This window comes from Schistosoma mansoni, chromosome 1 (genome assembly GCF_000237925.1).
Source record: "Schistosoma mansoni strain Puerto Rico chromosome 1, complete genome".
Classification (NCBI taxonomy): Eukaryota; Metazoa; Platyhelminthes; class Trematoda; order Strigeidida; family Schistosomatidae; genus Schistosoma; species Schistosoma mansoni.
The window spans coordinates 44291783-44306831 of record NC_031495.1 but is presented as its reverse complement, the minus strand read 5'-3'; the positions used below and the strand labels follow the sequence as shown (position 1 = coordinate 44306831).

The 15049-nt window shown below is 29.3% G+C and overlaps 1 protein-coding gene across 1 annotated transcript; it reads left to right on the top strand.

Moving 5' to 3' along the window:
- Positions 1-1754: 1754 nt before the first annotated feature.
- Smp_173040 (hypothetical protein) lies at positions 1755-14089 on the top strand (the record flags this gene model as incomplete). The annotated part of the gene is made up of 3 exons (XM_018794543.1): positions 1755-1811; positions 2952-3029; positions 13982-14089. The coding sequence occupies 3 exons, from the start codon at positions 1755-1757 to the stop codon at positions 14087-14089; spliced, it is 243 nt and encodes an 80-aa protein (XP_018648945.1).
- Between the last annotated feature and the right edge of the window lie 960 nt (positions 14090-15049).

The following is a 15049-nucleotide window of genomic DNA, read 5'->3' as shown; positions in this document are numbered from 1 at the left end:
TTCTGGATAAATTAAAAAGCTCTCTAGAAAAATAGGAACAATATTCTGGATGTTAAGGGACGGATAGTAATCGGCCAATTATTCGAGACTTAAAATTTATTATTTTATCTTATCCCTATATGTATGAACTTTTCATTCTTATAATTATTTACATTAGAAATGGTGGTATTTGCAAAAAGAAACATTGAGAGACAAAACCAAGGAGACATTTTGTGGTAAATGTATTTATATTATAATTAAAATATTAGTAGATATTTATGTAAACAAACGACTATCATCTTCAAGACTGATACTTTATGATAGTCGTCTCATCGATAATTAATAAAAGTAGTTTTGAAGCTTGTAAATCAGAGGTACGAATTTATAAATCTGGAGAGGTCAGCGACCATTAAGTATCTTTGTATAGAGGTTAGCGTTTTCATCTTAATATTAATTACATCAGCGCAGAAGAAGTCTAAAATGTTAAAAATGGCTTAATGAGTTAATGTAAAAAAATAATGAATAATTGAGATTTAATAACAATAATAATAACAATAAATTCACCCATTAGGTTCTTAAATATGGGTCACACCAAGTGTGAGGGCTAGTGATATAACACTCCTGGTCATTTCAGGGTTTAAACCTGGGACTTAACGGCCACCTCTTCATTCAGTTTACTAATAAATGAATCACTTTCCGCCATGTCGATGACAAATATTAATTTTGTTTGTTTTAACAGGGTTTATTTTGATATATATGACGAATGATTGGGAGGGTGTTAGTTTTCTTTAAGAACTGGTATCTGCTGAGAAACTATTTCTAAAGCTAACGGACAACAGACATTCATTTCTTTCTGATCTAAAATTTCTAAACAGTATACAGTCACGACCCCAGCAAGGTTCAAAGTAAGAACAGACTTTGCCGTTAGTATGATAAGTGCAAATCAATGAGATAGTATTCGACAGTTCCTGTCACCATTTAATATTTTACTATATTGAGTCACCTCCATTCAATACAACTGCTGATATTTTATTCACCAGCAATATAGATATAAGGTACTTAGCTTGATTGTTTAGTCTTCAGGTTACATGATAATGTCCTACTATTAGGACAAATGGACACTGTATTGAAGTAGCACTAAAGAAATATATTTTGTCACACTAGTTTAGTCACAGGACAGCATTAAAAAGTAAACTACAGAAGATGAACCGTATATACTTGCCAGAGCTTTGAATTTTATCATCCCTGTTCAAAATGACGAATTTTCTTTTTTACGTTCATATTCACTATGGATAATCCATAGTGGACATTTGGATATATAAATAGGTTTCACTGTATGTGAACTAATAGTATTTTGTTCTTATTCGTCTGTTTCTGTGAATCTGTAACATATTCAAACTATCACAACAGAAGTTATACTTCTATGACAGTCGTGTTAATTCCCCTCTAAAGTTTATCACATAATATTACTATTTTATGTAGTTTTCTTGCACTTTCTTTTCTACTGGCAATATAGAATCTATTTATTTTGTTTCATCTTAAAAGCCTAACGAGTATTTTTTTCCAAAGAACAAAGTTTTCTTGTTTAAAGTTATCTAACATTATATGTCTTGTATCAGCAGCTGTATATCTTCACGTTATGTATTCCATGGATCTATAAAAAGGCTTATTTATTTCACTCGTGTCTTTTAAAGGATTAAATATTGTATTTGAATTACTATTAGATTGGTTGTGATGACTTTCGTTGATAGATTTCTGTTCTATCAATAATAATCATGAATAAAGTTACTGATAAATGCAAAGCTGCACTTGGTTTCAAACCAAGGAATTCGGTAAGTTATTAGTTCAACAATTTATTGGCTGAGCAGGATAAATGTTGCGTTGATTTAAATCTATCCGTATGACTGAGTGTTTATGCGTTAAAATCTCCATCTCAGACTAACTTATTTGCACATATATTATACTAAGTATATATTCGATTTCTTCTTTTGTAAAAAACTTACATAAATGCAATTTTTTTACAGTAAAATAGTAAGCTTAGTTTAAAAACTAGAAATTTATAGACTTATCTGATTATAATGCATGATTGAGTTGTTTATATCACAATGAATCATTTGAAACTAGTGAGTTGTTAACTGATTTGTATAGTTATATCATATACCCTTGTGGGCCAGGGTAATTTTGTACTGGTTTTCAGGAGAAGCAGACATCATCCAGACTTTTACTTGACAACCCAAACAGTACAGCTCAATCCGGCTTAACAGGAGAGCCAGACACTGCCCAGGCTTGACCCGAGCAGTACAGCTCAATCCCGCCCCATAGGAGAACCAAACACTATATGGGCTTCAACGCTACAATCCGAACAGTACAGCTCAATCCTGTGGCGCAACCACACAGGTACCAAGCACCCTGGTGGATCATGTTAACTGATTTACCTGTCTTGAACAAATTTATTGGAGAAACATTCATAGTCTTAATTTGATTTGTATGAAACCATACGTGTATAAATTTTCCAGTGTAGATTTATGTTAAGAGAGAACTTGTATTCATGAAAAATTATCATTTTGATTAATCTTGATGAATACAACGATTTGGATTGTGACAGTTTTGTTCTAATGTCTTCATTACATTAATTTTATACAAAAAAAAGTAAACACTTTATAAAATTTATTCAACCAACATAAGCTTTTTAATATCAAGACCCCTTTTTTGATGAAAATGGCAATGGAATCAACAGTTATTTGTTAGAGTTTTAACATTGAATTCTATTATTTAACAAGTACGAATAGTGGTAAATTGAATCGCAAATTGTTTGCACATTTGATCTTATTCAGCTAAAATGACTTAACAAGAAATTACTTTTATATTATATTCTGTGCTTCTTAGGATCTTTGACGTCATCCATGAGATAATAGCTTATAGATAATATTCCATTGCAAGTGGGATATATTACACAATGTGTTAATTTATAGCGTGAATCAAATTTATATACTATTCTAAATCGAGAAATGTTGAATAATCTGAAACAAGAACAAAATGGACGTTTTAATGTTCGTTGTATTGAATATTTCTTCAATTCAAGAAACAAGTTCTATTTGAGCATATAAACATTAAACAATATATTGAAAACTTATTTTTAACTAAAATTGGACTCAGATTGTATTTTATTAAAGTAAGAAGGTTTTGAGAAAATGTCTTTATTGATATTGCAAAATTTCAATTTTATTTTTTCGATGAAAACTCATTCAATTTTTGTAAAAAATAGTAGATCTACTTTGTAATTTCTTATGATGAGTTCAGCATGTGATTAAGTGTGATCTTTAAATTTAGTAGAATGCAAATGATAATCGATTAAAAGGGAAAACCTCAAATTTGAAGAAAATTATCGTTCTTTTAAAAGAACCTGGAAACACTGGATGGCTGTTTCGTCCCAGTATAAGAATCCTCAGCAATGCGCATCCATGGTATTGGTTTTCTTTAATAAAAATTCTAAAGTCTTTTAGAATTGATATAAGAGTCATTTTATTTACAAGCAAATTTAATATCACAACAAAAATTTTAAAACCTTAAAACAGAGCTATTTTCTCAAATTGAATTAGATCTCATCAGTTGTATTTTGTAGTCGAGTCCTATCATACAGTACAATATAACTGAGTTTTACAAAATTTTAATATTTTTAATATTAAAACAAAGTACAAATCAAATAGTAAGTCTTAGATAAATACTTTTGAACACTAAGCTGGCAAAAATTTAAAAAAAAATAAAAGACGAGAACACGACTGGGGACAAGCGAATGTATTTTAGCTCAACATTTTCGTACCAATTGCGTGCCGTTCCCGTTCTCTCCTTATCGATCTTCTACTGAAACACATTCAATGCCCGACCATCGTTATATGCTACTTATGTGGATATCAGTAACCCACACCACACTACTATAACCTTATTTCACAATCATATTATCACATTTAATTGTAATAATGATAATTGACGTATTCAGTAGTAAATCATTTTTATTAGTCAGTAGTTAACTCTTTTAATCTCTTAAAAAAATTGGTATTTTTTTTCTCAAAAAATTCCCATTTTAATAAAACAAAAAAATAAAATGAACTGAATGATGAACATAGGTTTCAACAAATCCCCCGCCCATGAGTATAAGCACTATCAATATAATAAAATGATTAATATTGAATTAATAATAATTATTATTATTACGTAATGTTAAATTTACATGTCAATCGAAGTTATAAGATTATTAAACGAATTAAATGTGAATAATATAAGATAAAAGTAAAATTTATGTAATTTACAGATCAGATTAAATGTTCAATTAAAAATTACATAATGAATAGATTTAATTTTTATTCAAAAAAAAATTTAGAAAATGGGAATGAAGGTTCGTTAGATCCCTTTCTTTCTTTTCTTTTTATTTTTTTGTTAGATCAATAAGAAAACTGACGGTAATAATAACAATGATTTTTTTCTAAAAAGAGATAATGTGCGTATTGTAATTGTATTTCAGAAATTTTAACTTTAGGTATCTGGGGAAAATTTTACTAAGAAGTGTGTTCTATATTCAATCGGTACAGTTTTAATTAAAAATGGTTATAAAATAATAATAATAATAACTCCGTCAGTGGTTTTATGAGGCATTTTATAGAATGTAATCACAGTTTTTAATACAACTATCAACTGATTGAAGTAGGCAGAATCAGAAAGCACTACGATAATGCCTTTTTGTACACATGTTCGCACTGAAAATCTCACACATTCTGTTTGCCATTTTCTCAAATGAAAAAAAAACATCGTGGAATACTATGAATTCATAGAATTTTGTTATTGTATATTGTACAACAAGCTAGAATGATGCATAATGCATAATAAAACTCAACTACAAAATACAACTGATGATATCTAATTCAATTTGAGATAATAGTTCCGTTTTAAAGTTACAAAACTTACTTGTAAATAAAATGACTCTTATAACAATTAGATCATTGGTTTATGTGGAATGGTTTGATGAAGAACTAAAAGGGAAGCTAATTATCATCTGAACATATTTGTCAAATGTATGTTGACAAGGTAACAAAATTCGATAAGATTAGTTCAAAAACTGTACTAATTTCCATTTTATTAAAAATTTCATTTAAAGTTTACTTTCTAGAAGACATGCTGAATGAAAACACTTTAGTATATGTATAAAAAATATGTTTGTTTCTGATAAAATGGATAATCTTCATGTTGATTAGACAAATCATTCATCTTTAATTAATTTAAATACATCTATTTACTTTATGGCTCTGAGTGAATTTAATTGAGTCAAATAGTAATTTAACTTTTTTACTAAAACTTGACATTCATAAGCGGGTATATATTTTACTTACAAAAGACATTCTTACATAATGAAAGGGATCCTCTTATAGAATTATATAATTTTAGGTTGTGTATATATTTGTTTGGGTAGGTTTGTCTATGATGTCTGATCAGAATTCTAGTCTCTTTTCAGTTCTTATTAATAAAAACAAAATCTGTAATGTAACCAGCAGTGCACATGAAAGATATTTAAACAAAATGAAACATATAGTATCATTCTCAAGGCGACAAGTGAAATCGTTAGTTCACTTTTTTTCGTAACAGGTTTGATTGAATTCTATTCTTTTCTTCCCCTTCATTTCTTCGAGTTTGATCATTTTTATACAAATAATTCAATTACTTGTGTTTTTATTTTGCATAATCTAATGAAATGAAGATTCGATTTTTTCCCTAAAGTTCCTCTACTTTGTACCTTGATATTATAGATGTATGTATTCATTTAGGGCTAGATTAATATTATGAAACAAAAACTATTTATGTATGAGAATAATTAGTTAACCAGGGAAAATCTAGTGAAACTATATAGTATTATGTGTGTTGATTTATCTGTTTTTGAAAGTAGATGTAAAGAGAATAATGCAATTTATTTCTTGAAGTTACATGAATAATCTGTTTCTAATAGCTCAAAGCTAGTAAATATACTGATGGAATTTAAATTAACATATCAAAACAATATAAATAGGAATAATATATTTTTGAAATCTCAGCGAATGAATTTGAAGTAAATCCAACATTTTGCCTGATAATCTGGTCCAAGCTTGGACCTATTTAACGTCTTACATCAACTCGGCGCCCAAATACTGTGAAACTATTCGCTCTAATTTAGACGAAAGTTCTTATATATCAAGATAATATAGTTATCAAAGTTATTTCTAAATTATATTTCATATAACTAAAATTGCTTGATTCAATTAACATCAATAACAATCATATTTGTCTTATCATTTAGTATACTTTGATCAACCATTTCAGTAATCAAAAATGAAACCGATTGGCTTTAAAATAGAACAAAGGTTTAATCCTTCTGGTTAGCGTTTTTTTAGCGAGTTGGTTTTCTACGGGTTGGGGTCGCTAACCCCATGCCCAACCCTCCTGCTTTATCCGGGCTTGGGACTGACAGTAGAAATTTTTATTAGCTCATAATATATACGCACAATTGATTTATTATAGAGTTGATCAGCTGTATCATTACGGTATCCACATATTTATCAGTTTCCATAAATAAAATATTTCATATTGATCATGTCAAAACAATCAAACAAAAATAATGGAACAAATTAGAATCGTTTATGAATATTTTACCAATATAATTCAGTAGAGGTTTCATAGATGTTGCAATTATTTATGGTAACTTGAAATGATTTGCAGACATATATATCAGACAACTACCATTCATATAGAATTGATCTACTAACAAAACTCTATCATTTAACTTTATTTGTCAGTAGTTTTTGATACTCCACTCTAAAAATAAACATAATTTACATCGAATTCACTTAATATTGTTTGTTTGAGTCTTCCCATTGATGTTTGGGACTGCAACTGGTCAGTCTCTAATTGGCATATGTGCATATTGTACGTATTGTCTCGATATTGCCTTAATTCACAAGCATTATAAATGGCTATCAGGATTCAGCAGCTGAGTGAATAATGCGATGGCGTATGAAGCGAAAGGTACTGGGTTCGAGCCCCAGAGTGAACATCAACTCTGAGATGCAGGTACATCCAGCTGACAAGTCCCAAATAGGACGAAACTTGCGTCCTGGATTCCACTGCTAGCCACTATTCATCTTTGCTTACAAAACTATTTAATCATTCAATACATCTCATTACGTTACATTAGTGAATAACTTGTTGAATTATTACACAATTAACAGAAAGATGTGATATAATGATATGATATTTATCATTAATAGGTAACTGAAAGTATTATAATAATTCAAATTCAACAATAATAGAAATTCTTTATGATTTCATCAAAAATATTTTAAACCTTATATGTAATCTTGATAGATAAGATTTAAAAAATTTCAGTCAATAAATGATTTAGTTACTTGTTAAAGTTCATATTTGATGACTAGGAAACTAGTTAAGTAATATATAAATTCATGCATAACCTAATGTAGAAAGAACAATTCTATATATATATTTATGTGTCAATGGTTATGTTTTGAAAACATGTCCTAATACATGTATATAGATGTTTAAAATTTGTTAAATATTAGTTCAACTAGTCTTAAAATCAAGAGATAATCATCATAGTAACAATATTTTATATAACATATATCTGTCAAAATTTGTATACATTTTGTCATATTCATATTTATTCCACTTAATGATTCAATAAGTAACTTATATCCATATATAACGTAACTTTTACTATTTGCAACACTTATAAGTTGACAATTGGATTATTTTCTTGTTTATACTACTATTATTATTATTACTAGTAATATGTAATGAGAAAATATTTGAATAATTTTCATATATATATATATATATATTTGGACATGTTCACTGATAAGTTGACCTATATTTTTAAGTAAAACTATGCTTATTTTTGAAATTATTTCGTTTATTTTTTTCGAAAAAAAAATAGGTCAGTTTAAAAATTTTTAAATGACACCATTTTCTGTAATGATAAAGAAATTGTAACTGTGATTTTTTGTTTTTAATTCAATAAATTAGTATCCAATGAACATGTTGACAACAGTCTACGTTTTAGAGATGGTGGAGAAGATTTATAGCTCAGGTGGATGATTTTGATGAAGTTTTGTTCTATGAGCTGGATGGTTTGGTCTTGGAGCTTTCATCGTCCTTCTGGACGACATCATCTGCACAAACTTTAAACACTTCACTTCTACCAAACCATCTAGCTCAGAGAATAAAACTCCATCAAAATCTACGTTTTAAATTTCATATATATTTGTTATATATACAGTTAAGAAATGTTATCAGTACTAAGATAATTCTTTTGTATTTTTAATTTATGTTAAGGTAAAATAATTGTATATTAACATGAAGTAATATTTTTTTTAAATTAAATTGAGATGTAAATTATCTTTACATTTAAAAGGGATTGAGTAGGAGTCACGAACCAATAAGCTAGTGGGTTGCAAATATTGATAACGTGGAACTGAAACCAACAGATCTTCATGGAAGCAGGCTACCTTTTTTTCCCATCCTTGTATATCTTTGTATTACTTTGGTTTATATTAGATTGTATTTCAGAAAATGTGTACTAACAAAATATTATCGACACAAATACGTGAAATTCGTGAACTCTTACAGGAACTGATCACCTTTGAAGTAATTAATCCAGAGTGTATGATTCATGTATTGTAGACCTTTTAGGCCATGAATATATATACATCATAATTGATTATTTAGTGTTTATGCGATAATCATTCATCATGTAGTTCAAGGATTTATTATTATTTTTAATTTATTGGAAATTTAAAATCATAAAAGCTCTTTTGTTGCATCCCAAAACTTTTCACTAGACGTTTATTGTCAGTTGAAATTAGTATGTTTGGAATTACTAGCCGTGTAACTAATATTTATAGTTAATTCTGAGGTTTGTAAAGCATTGGATGACCATTATAAAACTCTACCTAGAATATGAATGAGTATGTATAGGACAGCGTCTTAATGGTATTGTGTTAATTATGTTTCAATGATGATTGTTAGTTCTCATTTTGAAAATCATTTTTTCCCTCAGTCTATTGTTACAAATAAATCCATTTCGAGGAATTTTTGTCAACCCCGGTAAAATGAAAAGGGATAAACTGTCGCTCTTTATGTAAGTCTTATCATGAATTAAAGTCAGTTGAACAAGTCAAACATGTTTTGACATTCAGTATGTATATATTATCGGTACTAGATATAGATTGGGATAAAAAATACCCAACAAACATCCTTGTCATTTGGGAAAGATATTTCGACGCAGTTATTGAAGTTAATGTCTGAATAAATGTCGTTTACATTTATTAGAATTTTAAAGAACTAATGCTTTACAAAGAGTAGCATTTGAAAATAGAATTAAAAATGAACTGAAAATTTACAACTATATATTAAATCTATTCCAACGTGTATGTAATTTTAGATAAAATTACACTTAAAACTTATATTCTAATGAACCATCATCCATCTTTCTTTCAGAAAAAAGTGATGGGTATAGCGTATAGTGAATAATGTTATTTAATAATGAAGATATTAGTCAACTACTGTGCATCAGATAAGATTAAACAACTTTTTAATATTTCACGGGTTTCTATGATTGTATGACTGAAGCCTACTTTTACATTATATGCCTAACTCTCTACAAATCCACATTATATAATAGACAAATGTGATTTTCTGACACTTTGGTCACCGAAACTTTCATTACATTTGACAATTCCTTTATTATCTTTATTGTCGTCAGCATAATTATTGCTGTCATAAGCAATAGGTATTTTCTTATGTTTCGGTGCTTTTTACCAGTTTATTTACATTATTGATAATAGTTGACATAAATCCTTTCTGATAGATTAAGTCACAAATTTTTCTGTTTATTCTATCATTACATATATCTGGCCTATATAACTCTGAAGTGTAGTTATGGTGTTTTTCAATTCTGAACTGAAATACTTTACATTTGTTTCTCATGAATTACGCTTGTAGAACTACATGGTAACGTGTATAAGGAAGATTTATTGCATCGACAATGGAATGCATTCCCTGTGAGTCAAAATACTTGTTATTACTGTCTAATATAAGATCATCAATAGAAATGACTGTGTGAAATAAAAACTAATTTCACATATGACATAAACTAATGCAAACAATTACATAATTTATTTGATAGAAAAAATTAAGAATATGTGACATACTACTAAGTATATTTTATGGATATTATTGTCAAACAGTTTTAAATAATCAAAAAGAACAGTTTTAAAAATGAGTTAAAGTTACGTATTAGCAAGTTGAATTTTTGAATGATATACCATTAAAAATAGGTAGTATGAAAATTAGGATTTCCAACTGTTGTATTCACTAGAAAAAACTGAAATTTCAAGGAGAGTAAAATGTTTAAATAACAACTGGTCAAAGTGTGTATGATGCATTCTCGTCATTATTGTGTCGACCGAAAGAATATACAACGACAAACTTGCGTATCCGATATTTGCTTTATAGTATGATTTGTTTATAGTGTTTCAGTGACCCTATATTTGACTCAAGTTAGATTGCATTCTGGTTTTGTTTTTCTCCTTCCACTTCGTTTCTGTGAATGTCTGTCTGAAACAACAAGTGTAGGAAATATACGTATTCAGAACTCATTCTCATATTTGGTTTATTTTATTCTGTCATTCCCTAACGCGAATTATGTCGGTAATTATATACGAGAGTTGGCGGCATGTATATTTCTATGACGACCAGCATAAGATAAACACAGATCAGATAAACACAATCTAAGCAGTAATTAGTAAAGTTGTACTAAACACTCAGTGCAAGAATGATATATCATATGTTTACGACTCTCGCGTTAAAGACATGTGTTGCAGGGCTAATCATAATTTTACTCAGAAACTAAAGTAAAATTGGAAGATTTGAGAAGATATTTAACCGAAGGATAATTTGAAAAATTACGAAATAAGTAATTAAACGATTTAGATTTGAGTTTTGGTTAGGAATGGTGGATTATTTAGTGATTTTCTAAACTTTCACAGATTTAACATCGATGGTATATTTGCCTAACTATAGCCTCCTTTGCCGTGTAATGGAATCTACGAATAGGTAAACGAAGACTCAAAACTATCTTTTAAGGATAATGACTGTTAGACTAAGCATAACAGGAAGATGTAGACTTCCTAATTGTGGTTTGTGCGACACTTTAATACATGACTGGAAAAGTTACTGGATATGATGCAGCATACATTGCACTGGGAAGAGCTGTATTTGTCCTTCATCTTACTCGAAATCCTGAGTTTTATTTCGTCAATATTTTCACTCTCCTCACTAATACTTTCTATTCTTTCCCCCATGCTTTGCTTCTTATCAATTTCATCTTCCCTTCTGTCGATGTAACGTTTAATAGCTTACCCGAATGGATCCGTTTGGGGTTCGACATTATCAATGATAATCCGATCATTTGCTAATCAACTATTTAAATCCAAAAGAAGAAGGTAATTGATTCTATTGGGCCTATCAGCACCTTTAAGAATTGGCCACCATTTTGTGCAAATGGTCGAAGGACAAAGTGAGGGTTACAAATTCTCTCATTATCTCCTTAAACACTATTAAAAGTCACAATCTGATAAAATTAGCTTTATTATTACGTTTTGTTTCAACTGCCTATTCAATATGAAAGAAAAAGCCATAATCATCATTTGTGGAACCCATAATTTTCTGAGAAATAGAAACTCAGTGATTCAAAATATCCATTGATCTTTTAGTGGATTTTATTAGGATAAGTCCAATTGGATCACGTTTTCCAGTTACATATCATATCGATTTCTGATCAACTTTACAGTTTATCGGATAAATGAAATGAACATGACACGAAAACACCTTTCAATAATATTTTCTATGTAGTCCGTTTACATTTCAGCAGTCTAAATCCATGATCTCATCTAATTCCTTGACGCAACAGCTATTCATTATTCTCTTGCCTTCAGTTTTACCCGAAAATTAATCTGTCACAAATATAACCTACAAATCAAATCAACCTCCACAAAACTTCGTCATCAATATTGTGAATATGGCAAAAATATCTACTTAGAAATACAATTATGTAACAACAATCATCAATCATATGGGACGGCTAACGGGGCAAAATCAGAAAAAAATTATCGCAGGGAAAGAAAATATTATAATTTTTCATCACTTAAAATTGTAAGAATTGCTTTGAAACATCCGAATTGTTCCACGTCTTGTATAGATCCCTTACGAGATATCGCTAAATGCAATAAGTTGTATAATACACTGAAAGATCGATAAGACCTAATTGAACATGTTACTCTTTCTGGAAGTTGTAAAAATAATATTCACGATTTAACATATCACGTTGAGTGAGATCATTGGTAATAAATTTGAATATGTTGGCTCATGTTCGATTCATTCCTCAGCATAGGGAGCAATCATTGCGTCATCCAGATGAAATGCTACATTGCTTGCTTATTTATGGTATTTTAATTTTGTCACAATTCCCTCAGTTATAATATTCTAAGTCTAACAAAGATAAGATATGATAAGATTATGTGATACTTGTTTTACTAATTCAAAAGTAATGATATTAGTTAAGTACCTGTTATCAAAGTACCGAGTCCTTAGTTATGTAAATGTTACGTAACTATCTCTGCATACATTTTTGGAGGTCGTTAAATGACATAATTATCTAGGTACATGAGGCTTTATTTCTATGTGTTTACCATTGCTTTCAGTTTTTTATTAAGCTAGATAAATAAGTAATACGACCAGACTTTTCTTTTACTTATTATCTGAGAAAATATATTGAGATATATTTGTAAGGGATTGAGTTTGGCTGTATTTATACTTAGTACTACACATATTCAATATACACTAAAATGCATGGACCCTGAGCAGAGCTTGTATTATATTTGAATTTCGGCAAGAGAAGAAATTCAGAGCTGACGTTTCGTCCTGTTTGTAACTCATCTGAAGGATGTTTACCCATCATAATGTTTATATTCACTCTAATACTTAAACTAAGTACATAAAACTATAAACAACAAGAACGAAATAAGACGAAATGAAAGCCACAGATTCCATTACTTGTTAAGATTTAAATGTATTACTGCTTTTTAGACTAAAAATAGTGGTCGTTCAGTTTAACAAACTGATAGTCTTGATTTCATATTTTCAGTACAGTTTGTGAAAAGATTTATTGGTTATCGTAACACAAATTATATTAATCTCCTTTCACTTTATTATTCAGAATCTCATTTGAAACATTTGTTCAAACGTGGTAAGAATACTGTTTGCGAAACATAAATACATACCCATCCACATTTTTGTATTGGTTAAAAAAGCTAACTATGTTTGTGATTTCAAATGGTGTTTCTGTGTGTGCATTTGTTTGCTAACATTATCTTATTTGTTTCTACATAAAATAATACAAATTTTTGGAAGTGAAAATTTTTTGGTCACAATATTTTTTCACGAGGATTTATGTGATAAATATATGAAGGTACTTAAATAAACAATATGGCTAAATTAATACTATTTAGGATGGATATTTGCCAGCATAGGCTAATCAGTTTCAGTTTTTAACATAAAGAAGATGAAAATTCAAACCCTTATAAAATAAACTTCCACTATTTATTGTAGGATTCGATTAGTGATAAAGTATTTGTATCGCTTAAACTTAACAGTAAACACACTTGGTGTTGTTTGTTTGTATTTTCTCATCGTTATTTAGGACTGCAATTGATCAGAGTGAACATTGACTCTGAGATGCAGGTACATTCAGCTGACGAATTCCAAATATGACTAAATGCGCGTCTCATATTCTAGTGACAGTCACTATCCATCTTGACAGTTAACAGTTATCTGAGTAGTTTTAACTGGATAATTATGAAAGATCTTTAATAATTGTGAGCCTAATGCATATTTTTCTTTGAACAATAAGTTTATTAGTGAAACTGTTTCTGAAGAATCATCATTTCAGAGAGAGAACGTTAATACAGATGACATTCCAAAAGACAGCCACTTCTTCGATGAAAGATATTCTAGATGAAATGGTTATATTCCATTATTATTCCATAGTTCAGGTTGTATGTGTATAATCATTTGAAAATACATTTCTTTGTGTAATCTTCGGATTGATTTAGTTTGAATATCAGAAGTTGTATGAGAATATGGAAGAAGTCGCTCATGCTAGAATGAGAACAACACAACATCATATCATTTTGAATAAGTCTGATAAGATAAACAATCAACAGTAATTGATTAATCCGAAATGGAGAAATTTTAACTGGTTAAAATATTCACCACAAACTCATTTAATTCAAATTAAAAATCATTCAGTGTTGCAATAAGTTTTAACCTACCTTCTTTAAATGAACATCTTTCCCAATAGATGTTATGTTTCTATTGATGGATTAAAAAAGACAGAGTTAAAAAAAGAACTTAAATCGAATCAGTTATTTAGGCTCACAAGTTAATAAATTCACTCAGTATTGTTTGTTTGAATCTCTCCATTGATGTTTAGAACTGCAACTGGTCAGTCTCTTACTGGCATATGTGCCTACTGTGCGTATTGCCTCGGTGTAGCCTTAATTCGAGTCCCAAATAGGACGAAACTCGCGTCCTGAATTCCACTGCTAGCCACTATCCATCTTTGCCCACAAGTTAATATTATGTTAAAAGTGCTTTTATTTTATGTTTCAATGCCTATCTGCCTTCCACAAATATGAGAATTTCATTTGTTAACAATTTTCGTCTGTAAAACAAAGTAGATCACATAACCAGCTGTAAGAGTATTATAAGAAACAAATTCATTATAACATTAATTATTTATATTTGGTTAGTTGAATTGAGGAGGTTATTTCAGGATGAAGAAAGATTTTAGCATGGACTGACAGCAGGTAGGAATACCATATCTTGCTGTTTTAAAACTACAATAAGAAACAAATACAAGCTTTTCAAGTTATAAAATGAGGGTGATATTTCGAAACCACATGGGTGGAAAATAATA